At 36.0% G+C, this 11,816-nt stretch overlaps 1 protein-coding gene across 3 annotated transcripts in view; it reads right to left on the bottom strand.

Moving 5' to 3' along the window:
* LOC115209820 (MAM and LDL-receptor class A domain-containing protein 1-like) overlaps nt 1-11,816 on the bottom strand; it is a 66,932-nt gene that overhangs the window by 47,105 nt on the left and 8,011 nt on the right. For 2 of the 3 annotated variants that reach the window (XM_029778377.2, XM_036501383.1), the window contains exons 4-7: nt 10,516-10,679; nt 8,464-8,607; nt 6,552-6,786; nt 935-1,029 (exon numbers count right to left, since the gene is read on the bottom strand). In XM_029778377.2, coding sequence (XP_029634237.1) covers nt 935-1,029; nt 6,552-6,786; nt 8,464-8,607; nt 10,516-10,679 — 638 coding nt within the window. The remainder of the gene's footprint in view (nt 1-934; nt 1,030-6,551; nt 6,787-8,463; nt 8,608-10,515; nt 10,680-11,816) is intronic. The other variant, XM_036501382.1, reaches the window with a different exon arrangement.

Genomic DNA, 11,816 nt, shown 5'->3' with positions numbered 1-11,816 from the left:
TGAACCAGCAACTTTATAATGATCATCCTGGAACAAATCATAGCTGAACTTTAGGTTGAAAGGAAAGCAGAGAAACTTCATAATTCTGAAACATCATGAACCAGAGTATAGGGTACAATGTATGTCACTAAAATATTTAAATCTTAAAAGATGACAGCATATACTGAAGGAGATGAAAAATATTTTTAAAGCTTTCCTTTCATTTCATCATTCTTTTTATTGTTTCTGTGTAGGCCACATGTTGAAATCAGAAATATAAATCTAATCAGAATGGAAAAAATGGGTACATGTATTAACATATGCACACACACACACACACACACACACATTCACACATATACATGTGTTCACGTATACAGAGATGTTTATTCATACACACAGTTGATAAAGTTAATTATTTACAACAAAATAATATTTCATACTAGTTTATAATGGTTTCAAATTTTAGTACAAAGTCAGCAATTTCAGGGGAGTAGGTAAATCAATTACATCAATCCCAATGCTCAACATGAAAGGATGAAAAGTAAAGTTAACCTCAACAGAGTTTGAACCCAGAACATAAAGACAGATAAAATAGTGCTAAGCTTTTTACCCAGCATGCTAACAATTTTGCCAGCTCATCACCTTACATATAAGAGTATATGATAATATGTAATATATTTCTTTACTACCCACAAGGGGCTAAATACAGAGGGGACAAACAAGGACAGAAAAACGGATTAAGTCGATTACATCAATCCCAGTGCGTAACTGGTACTTAATTTATCGACCCCGAAAGGATGAAAGGCAAAGTCAACCTCGACGGAATTTGAACTCAGAACGTAAGAGCAGACGAAATACGGCTACGCATTTCGCCTGGCGTGCTAACGTTTCTGCCAGCTCACCGCCTTTCGTGATAATATGATAATATGTAATAATATAGTTGTTCCCTCACGTGAACAGTTCTCTGTTGATATAGTCATGTCATCAAGAGCAATACCACTTTCAGTACCATTTCCATGGAATGCTTCAAATACGATTTCTTGATACCTTTAAATAAAAAATTTAAAAAACTAAAAGGAAAAATTTCATCAAAGTAAGTGATGAAAGCGATCTTAATGCCAAAGAAAATATTTAACTTTATTGTATTTCTGCTTCTTGTATGTTTTTAAATGCACTCAAATCCCAGCTAGCATCACACACATGTTACTATGGTCATAACTACAGTAGATAAGAATTCCACTAATATCATACATTTTTCAAGAGTCCTAGATTTTTAAGTCAACATTGGCTTATGGTATCATTATCATATCTTATTAATAAAGTGAACTTATGATTGCAAACATGTTAGCTTTATTTTGAACAATATGATCATCATCATCATTTAGCATCCTCCTTCCAAACTGGTATGGGTTGGACAGATTGACAGGCACTAGCAAGTTAGAAGACTATGTCAAGCTCAACTGTCTGCTTTGGTATGGTTTTCATGACTGGATGCCCTTCAAAATGTCAGCCGCTTTACAGAGTGTACTAGATGTTTTTACATGGCATTGGAAGCAGTAACATCCTCAAGAAACTTGCACAACAAGACCTCTCAGTTGAGAAAAGAATTCCTTTTATTCTATTATATGCTCATAGGCGCAGGAGTGGCTGTGTGGTAAGTAGCTTGCCTACCAACCACATGGTTCTGGGTTCAGTCCCACTGCATGGCATCTTGGGCAAGTGTCTTCTGCTATAGCCTCGGGCCGACCAAAGCCTTGTGAGTGGATTTGGTAGACGGAAACTGAAAGAAGCCTGTCGTATATATGTATATATATATAAGTGTATGTGTTTGTGTGTCTGTGTTTGTTCCCCTAGCATTGCTTGACAACCGATGCTGGTGTGTTTACGTCCCCGTCACTTAGCGGTTCGGCAAAAGAGACCGATAGAATAAGTACTGGGCTTACAAAGAATAAGTCCCGGGGTCGATTTGCTCGACTAAAGGCGGTGCTCCAGCATGGCCACAGTCATATGACTGAAACAAGTAAAAAGAGAAAAAGAGAATTGAAGTTCAAAAGGCTATAGTCTTCATAAAATTAGATGTTTTGTTACATAAATTAAAAAGGTCCAATGCTTTATTTTGAAAGAAATATACCCAAGAAATATGTCCTAGAATTGTTTCATATATTATCTACCTTTGAAAGAAAATGAAGTAGAGAGTCTCTTAATTTATATGAACTAAGATATATATCATCATCATCATCATCGTTTAACGTCCGTTCTCCATGCTAGCATGGGTTGGACGGTTTGACCGGGGATCTGGGAAGCCAGAAGGCTGCACCAGGCTCCAGTCTTATCTGGCAATGTTTCTACAGCTGGATGCCCTTCCTAACACCAACCACTCCGTGAGTGTAGTGGGTGCTTTTTACGTGCCACCTGCACAGGTGCCAGGCGAGGCTGGCAACGGCCACAGTCGGATTGGTGTATTTTACGTGCCACCGACACATTATATTAATAACATCAATTCTTTTGTATTGTTACTATCTATTTAGTCGAATTATATATCATCATCATCATTTAACAGCCATGTTCCACGCTAGCATGGGTAGGAAGGTTTAATAGGATCTAGCTAGTGTCTGCTAGGGCATGGTTTCTACAGTTGGATGCCCTTACTAACACCAACAACTTTATACCAGGTGTTTTTTTCATGCTACCATCACTAGTGAGGCTGCCATGCAATTTGCAAGTCTACAAAATTTGAGGAGGTGGGGTGGAGGAGGCAGTCATGTCTTTATACTAGGTAAGGGTTAAGGTATGAGAGAAAGGATTGGAGCAAAGCAGGTTCTTGTTGTAGAAGAGCTACATGATTCCTCTATCATTAATAGTAATAAATGTTGTAATAAGAACAGAAATAAGAATATTAGGAGCCACATCAATGATATGAATACATAAGGTCACTGAACCTTTCAGGCAAGATGACAAAGGACTGAAATGTCTTGTGCCTTGCCATACTCAAGAAGACCTGTACTCCACAGCAGAAGTGTTAAGACTGGTCCCTCTGGTGGTAAACACCATTTGTGGAAGTGCCACATAAAATCAACCATGCAGTGCCACATAAAAGCACCAGCACACTCTGTAACGTGGATGGTATTAGGAAGGGCATCCAGCTGTAGGAACCATGTCAGATCAGACTGGAGTCTGGTGCAGCTCCCGCAGCTTGCCACCTCTAGTCAAACTGTCCAACCCATACCAGCATGGACAACAGATGTTAAATGATGATGATGATGATGAATGTATCTGTGTGTGTTTGCGTGTGTGTGTGTGTGTGTGTATGTGTACAATCATGTGGAGCAAATACAGCAGTTGCACAACACATTGACAGAGAGGATATGAGTCATAACTTTTCATTTTTTTTCCATCAGTTCAATTAAGATATCTACACTCTTTAAATAAAAAAATGAATAAATAAATAAATAAATAAATACACAAACAAACAAATAAATGAACAGATAAATGTATATTTATACAAGGCTATGTTTCTAATAGCAAAAAGTAATTTATATAACTATTGAAGACTACATTCCTAATAGCCAAAATTAATTTGTAACAAAAATTTTTAATTATTTTTCCTCATAGTAACATTTTTTTTTAAATGCCTAAAACTAAAACTATATTTCTGACAGTACAAACTAATTTGTAAAAGTATCAAGTTTATATTTTTGATAACAAAAAGTAATTTTTAAATGTATCTAGAATTAAATATTTAGACCTTTTTCTATAAGCAGCAAAATATAATTTCTGAAAACGATTAAAATATTTAAAACAATATCAGAGTCAAATTTCATTTTCAGGAAACTAATAATTAAGAGGTTATTTTTAGTATAGACATAATGACAAACTGTTTTTTGAACAGTTACTTGACTAACTGAATGGCTAGCAAATTAATGAAGAATCATTTATATGACTTGCTTAAAACAGCAACCAAATGTTCTTTAAAATATCACATCCTATCATCATCATCATTGTCATCATCATCAGCATCACCATAATCACCATAATTTAGCATCTGTTTTCCATACTGGCATGTGTCTGGTGGTTTGACTGGAACTGGTAAGCCAAAGAGCTGTACCAGGTTTCAGTCTAATTTAGCTTGGTTTCTACAGCTGGATGCCCTTCCTAATGCCAACCACTCCAAGAGTGAAGCAGGTGCCTCTCATGTGTCACTGGCATGGGTGCCTTTTACATGTCACCAGCACTGGCCATGACTACAATTTCACTTGGCTTGATGAGTCTCCTCAAGCACAGCAAATTGTCAAAGGTCTTGATCACTTGTCATTGCCTCCGTGAGATCCAAGATTCAAAGTAATTTATATAACTATTGAAGACTACATTCTTAATAGCTAAAATTAATTTGTAACAAAAATTTTTCATTATTTTTCCTCATAGTAAAATTTTTTTTTAAATATCTAAAACTAAAACTATATTTCTGACAGTAATTTGTAAAAGTATCAAGTTTATATGTCTTCCTTGGTCTGCCTCTTCCATAGGATCCCTTTGTGATATTTGATGCACTGCTCCTGAAAAATGATCAATCAGGACTCATCTGGAGTTAACCAACATGAATAAGTGTGTAGTTATAACTACTGATAGTTTTGTGTTCAGCATGTAGTTACTTGATGGTTTACAATTGTGGAAGGTTATTTTTGTGCAATTCTCAGCATATTTTACTTCTATATAGTTTAAGTTTTAACCCAAGAAGATATAGGATGAGGTGGGGAAGCATGATCTTCAAACACTGAACTCATGGAGGCAATGACAGGTGACCAAGATTTTTGGTGATATGTCATGCTTGAGATTACCCCTCAATCTAAGTGGAACTGTGGTTGTAGCCAATGCCAGAGTCACATAACAGGTACCTGTGCTGGTAGCACATAAAAATCACCCATTCACTCTTGGAGAGGTTGGCATTAGGAAGGGCATCCAGCTGTTGAAACCATGCCAAATCAGATTGGAACCTGGTGCAGCTCTCCAACTTACTAACTTCAGTCAAACCATCTAACTCATGCCAGCATGGAATGCAAACACTAAATGATGATGATGTTTGAGAATGATGTGTGTCAATCCACAGCATGCTCTGAGATAATTTAGACCTAACTGACTCCAAATATGTCTTGTATCAGGAGAAACACTAAAGTGTTACAAAAACGTTTTGTAATACAGTTGGTTTCTTTAACCCTGTTTAATTTTTATAGCCAAATATTTGCTTTAATTGCTATAAGTGACTTGCAATTCTTTCATTTCCAATCTATAGAGCTTGTCAAGGTGTGTGGCCTAGTGGTTAGGGTGTTGCATCCACAATTAATAGATCATGGATTCAATTCCGGGATCAAGCAGTCAAATATATTCTTGAGCTGAACACTTCATCTCTCATTGCTTTAGTGCTGTGTGGGGCCTCTCTGTGTCATAAAAGGCAACTAAAAGAGGTTGAGGTAGGGTTTGCACTCTGACCTCATAAAATCCTCACCAGCAATAACTATCCAAACAGACCTGTAGGTTGGAGGGCTGCTACCTGAATGTGCAAAGGAGTAATCTGTCAGGAATAGGGAATTACCAACAAATGGAGGATGCAGCAATGCACTGTTACAGTGCATGCCTCCATACTACTACTATTGAGGGTGGGTTGTTGTTAACTCAGAAGATTATTTCTGTTAAGTTCTGTTTTTGTCTTGTATTCTATAGGTGTCGTCTTGTGCACATTAGTTACCATTTCATCTATAAAATGTCTAGCTACACTGATATAAGATAATTTTTTTAATGTTTTTTTTTTGTATTTCATTTAATTTCTATTTCATAGTTAATTTCATGAAAGAGTTAATGGTAGAAACAGAAGAGTAAGGGATTAAACTTGCAGTTATACATATGTCCCTTACGTTCTGAATTATTTCAATCACGGTGAAGCTGGCTTTCCCTTTCATTCTTCTAGAGTCAATAAAATAAATGTCCATCTACTGCTAGGGGGCTTTATAATTCAGCTGTTACCTAATTTCAGATCTGTGAACCTGTAGTTGTATCAAAAATAATTATTTGACTAGTTTCAGTTTTTAAATCTCACAGTTTTTAATTTTGACCTGTTATGAGTTCAAATGTCCCTGGAGTCAACTATGTATTTTATTCTCCCAATGCTGATAAAGGCTATGAATTTACTAAGTTAGCAAAGATGATCATACACCTCCATCACAGATTTGTGTTTTGGTACCAATATCAGTGACAAATCAATAGTTGGTCATTTAGAGACATGATAAATTAGAAGTGAACTGCTAAATTATTATTACAGGGAAGGTCAGAGATAAACTGTCAAATCATTGCTACATGAGTAGTCAGAATGAACTACCATTTCTTTATAACTCAGAAGGTGGGAGGTGAATTTTTTAGCTGTTGTTAGATATAAGGACAGACATAAAATGTTGTATCATGATTACATATCTTCTGTTGGTCTCCCAAATAAGATAATCTGCCAAAATTTTGGCATAAACATTGCTTGAAAATCAACAATGAACCATTAAGAGATATTAAAACCAAACTATTCTTCTTACCCATATTTCACTGCTACAGGTAGACATAGATATTTCCATCCATCACCTTGATTGTCTGATATAGATGCAATTTCAGTTTTGCTGGAATTAGTTTGAATATAAATATTTAGGCTTCCCATGTCTTTTCCAAACATGTGATAATAGAAACTAATACTCCCGATATAGTTGTTAAAGACTTTCTTCAGATATGCTCTTTGTCCAGGAAAACCAACAGAAGAAGCAAACATATATTTCCCTGCAAAAGTAAATATAGAACATTCAAGGACTAAACAAGCTGAATCTATTTAAAACAAAAAAACAGAGTAACATAACATCATCATCATCATTTAACGTCAACTTTCCATGCTAGCATGAGTTGGACGATTTGACTGAGGACTGGCAAATCAGATGGCTGCACCAGACTCTAATCTGATATCACAGAGTTTCTACAGCTGGATGTCCTTCCTAATGCCAACCACTCCGAGAGTGTAGTGGATGCTTTTACGTGCCACCTGCACAAGGACCAGTCTGGTGGCGATGGTGTTTTTTATGTTCCACCTGCACAGGAGTCAGTCCAGCGGCACTAGCAACAACCTCACTCGAATGTTTTGTTCACATGCCACCGGCACAAGTGCCGTCTTAGATATATTAAATGTTTAATGTAATACTACTATATCACTCATATACCACATTAACTTTCTTTCCTTTTGTTTTTCACATCCATGTGCTTGATAGCTCAGTTGTTTACTCTTTCCTTCTCTTCAGAGGCAGAGTAAGTAACACTTGATGTAAAACATAGGATAAAAATTGTAATTCACTTAAAGTACACAATGTCATACATATGTACAGGGGTTCCTTCCATTTTCTGCAAACACATTTTATATATATCAAAAAAGTTCAGCTTCCAACAAAATCAACACCCATAGAACAAAGGATACCTTACTGGATCACACAATCTGAAAATTCTTTCTCAACTCAAATTATTGCTGATCACCCTGGTTCCTTGTAGAATATTCTTATTCACTGCTCCTCAATCATAATACATCCATAACCAGTGTAGTAGTGGGAAATGTTTCTGTGTTTGCAGCCTGATTTGCATTCAGTTCTAGATTGCATATATTTGACAAAACTCCTCTAAAGTCTTCCTTTTACCATTGCAGCAGCTTCATCACAACACACATCCATACTCCAACAAGAAGTTCCATTTATGAGGTTACTACTCAAGTGGCTAGAATTAGTAGCCAAATATCCTTCAAATCACACTCTACCATATTAAAAAAGGATGTGCACATTGGACAGTGCAGCTCTAGATATTGATAAAGAGATGATAATCCTGGTTGAAATGTTCTGCCTATTCAGGCTTGATTTGGGGTTAAACAACAGCAACACCAACAGTAATCATAGCATTAGCATATCAAGTGGAAAAACACATCTGTTCGTTCAAATTCATCAATGTACCCAGTTATGATAATACCTTTTCCATCTCTTTCAAGACATGCATCTCAGAGCATGCATCTATTTCCTCCAAGGAATCTGTCCTGTTCCTTGGAAACATACTGACCCTTACCAAACATTACTATATTGCTTACATTTCTAATATCTATTTTCATTTTATGTACATTAACAGTTTGCTGCCATCCCTAACAATACTCATACTACATACAACTGCTTTAACCTTTACACTATTGTACTTCAGAATAATAGATACATGTTTAGAAGAATATAATCAGATAGCAAAATAAACGTTCAATTTTCAAATAGATCCCTAATTCAAGAATATCACCTGAAGATGGTGGCTGAAAATACTGAGTGAAATGTTGAGTCCAAAAAGACATTAAAATAAGAAAATTGTTTGAAATATAGATATCACTAATCCATGATTGTTGTAGGAGACTTTATAAAATTGAATAATATAGAAACTAGGGCTAATTACCTTTACTACTTTTGGTTGTGTGATCCTTTTCAGATCCTGGCAGTCTTGAATGTTTCTTGGGATAAATACGTTTCCATTTATATAATGTGCCTTCACTAACCATCCCACACATATCGTTATCAAATGAGCAATATGTCTCAGTTGCTGAAAAGTTAGACAAATTAAAAGTAACACAATATAAGCTCATTTTTATGAAGAAATGTATGGAAATATTTATTGTTTTCATTAGTCTAGTCAATGGTCAATTTATTCTTATGAGAGGTATAGCCTATTAACTTAACCCCAGTATAGCACTGGTACTAAAATCTAGCATGTACTGATACTATCTATATTTTTTACATGTTTCATTCGTTGGACTGTGTCCATTCTGGGGCACCACCTTGAAGGGTTTTAACCAAAGGAATTGACCCTTGTACTTATTATTTTAAGCCTGCTGCTCATTCTATCAAGCCTTTTTGTCAGACCACTGAGTTATAGGGATATGAATAAACCAACCTCAGTTGTCAAGTGGTGGTGGGACACAAAAACACGCACATACACACACACACACACACAAACACACACAGAATTGAAAGAAGTCTATCGTATATGTATATATCGGAAGAGGGAGATCCTGGAAGACATGGTATGAAGTGGTAAAGACTTATCTTAAGATGTTGGCCCTCACAGAGGAAATGACAATGGACTGAGATATCTGGGAATATGAAGTTCTGGAGAAAACCTGCCCACGTCAACGAAACTGAGTTCTAAAAGCATCGCATGTCCAATCCACACTTAACAAGAAAACATTTAATGCACTACCACAACAAACCAAACTACATCTCTACATCTCTTCTCTTCCTCACATTTCCACTTCATGCACTATGCTTACCTTCCACTCCTCAATCCTGTCCTCTTGGCCCTGTGCCACTGTATCATGGCTCTCTGATAGTCCCCGACCTGTGTTCCACCCATCCACCCTCTCTCACTGTATTATTGCTATCTGCTAGCCTCCAACCTGTGTGTTTCCCTCACACATAACAAGAAAACCTTTCACTCACCCTACTCCAACAAACCAATCTACATCTCCAAATCTCTTCTTGCTTAAATTCCTCCTTCCTCTTACTCCCTTATATTTTCGTTTTTTACCCACCTTCTTCTAATACTATTTCTAATATTTATTTTTATACTCTTCTCATACTGTGCTCACTACACATTCTGACTGAATCTTCCATGCATCAGCATGTACATCTTTGCAACAATGTAACCTTTAATTCAGCCAATATATCCTTGGCCTAAAGAGTAGCTGGAAGTATACACCTTGCTTGGATTTTTACCACTTCTGAGGTTCCACCCACTATGAAACATATGTAGCCCAGATCTTACCAACTCCATTCCATACCATCATCATCATATATATATATAGACAACAAATATAAGTTATTAGGTTTTTTTATTTTTATGTCCTTCTTCACTATATCAATACACTTGGAGACATAGTGAAATTGTGTAGGATTTTACTTTTAGTTTTAATGCCAATTATATAGTGTTTTTAATATTATATATCTAACACTCTCTCATTATTGCTGCCATTACTTTTTATTTATTGGTATAGGTGGTCAGTCTAACACACCACCCATACACATCATCTGTTGTGTATAGTTCTCTAACCAAATTCATCCTATCACAAGCATTGGAATCAGACTCCCACTTTCTTCTTCACCTATATGTTTCTTGCAAATATTGATCTATTCAGGGTGAATATTGATCCTTTTAGTCCAATCAGTCACTAAAGGTCATGGGCACCTCCCTTCTCCTCTGACAATGTCAAATTAATTTTTTAAAAGTAGCAAATGCAAGTATGTCTAACTCGCTTTTGTAAGCATGAACATCAGCAGTAGCATAGATGTTGACTGTTTTGTTGGGTTAACAGTCACTAATCCCATTATCCCTGAAGGAACTAGAGATAAGACATTGATACACAAATTCTTGTAATTTTCAAAATATGATAAAAGTTTATTTGAATGATAATACACTTTGATATTGCAATTAAATATAAACATTTATACTCACGATTTTCCTTGCATCTGACATAAAGCTTTGGGGATGAAGAGCAATATGAGTAACTTGACAAAGTGGCATTATAGCAATCTACAAGTGACATTTCATCCCCCCTGCATGTCACTGAACTCATGTAGGCAGGTAAAGATGAAGATATTCCTCCATGAGATAAATATCTGAAAGGTAAATATGACAATACAGTATTTCTCAAGGAATGTAAAGCTGTGTCTGTGCATATGAAGATTCTCTTCTCCCTGTCACTCTCCTCTCTTAGCTGGATATTAAAATAATAATTTCCTATTACTTTGGTTCAAAGCTTCCTTATTCCACTCTTTCAAATACACCTGCTCTTTCTGCCACTCTCAAAAGTCCTTGAACACCAGCATCATTTTGCTCATATATCCTCCTGCATTGATAATATCCCTTACCATAAATACCATCTTCAATGATTTCAATTCCAACATCCCCTTGTGACTCTTACACTCATCATACACTGATATTACCAGTACTGAAGTTGTAATCCTTAATCACACATCCATGATAGACACCCCAATTCTAAATTTAGCCTCCTCCGAACTTTTCTGCAGACTTTTCTCCAGACTCTTTCTGCACCTATCAGGTCATCCAACCACTAACTGATCGCAACAACCCAACATATTGCCACATGCTATACCATGCCTTTACCCCCAGACCCTATGATATTTCAAGCTGACTGATTGAGAGTGAGAAGCTTCACCAATTTTATGCTAACTTTAGCTGCATATGTGCTTCACTCTTAATCCTATCAAAACTGCCATATATGGATTCATCTTTGGGATCAGTAACTTTTCATCAGATGACGTAATCACAGCTCTTTCTACCCAACACATTATCAACTCTGCTATACCCAGAGTTCTTTTTTGTCCTCCGTTCTCTCTTTCCTATACACTAATGACCAACCTGCTGTTACAGCTGTAAGCTCACTTTTATGCGACTAATACTACCTTTCATTTTTTCTGAAATTTTCCCAACTTTGTATCACCAACATTCAACCAAGACACCATATACTAAATATATACTGTTTTCATAAACAAATATTTCAGAAATTTGCAAAGATTCTAAGGTTTAAATGAGAAAATTTTGAAGTTAGTATGAATTTGATTACAGATATCACTGATGACTGAGCCATGTAATCATAATTTGTCTTGTTTCATACAGGTATTGAACTTTATCTCACACACTCAGAATTTTTTGCAATGCCCCAGGTTTCTTTATTAATTGCAATAGAACTTAATTTTTGTATATACATGCACACACACACATATATATACATA

This window comes from Octopus sinensis, linkage group LG3 (genome assembly GCF_006345805.1).
Source record: "Octopus sinensis linkage group LG3, ASM634580v1, whole genome shotgun sequence".
Classification (NCBI taxonomy): Eukaryota; Metazoa; Mollusca; class Cephalopoda; order Octopoda; family Octopodidae; genus Octopus; species Octopus sinensis.
This window is presented reverse-complemented; position numbering and strand designations above follow the sequence as displayed.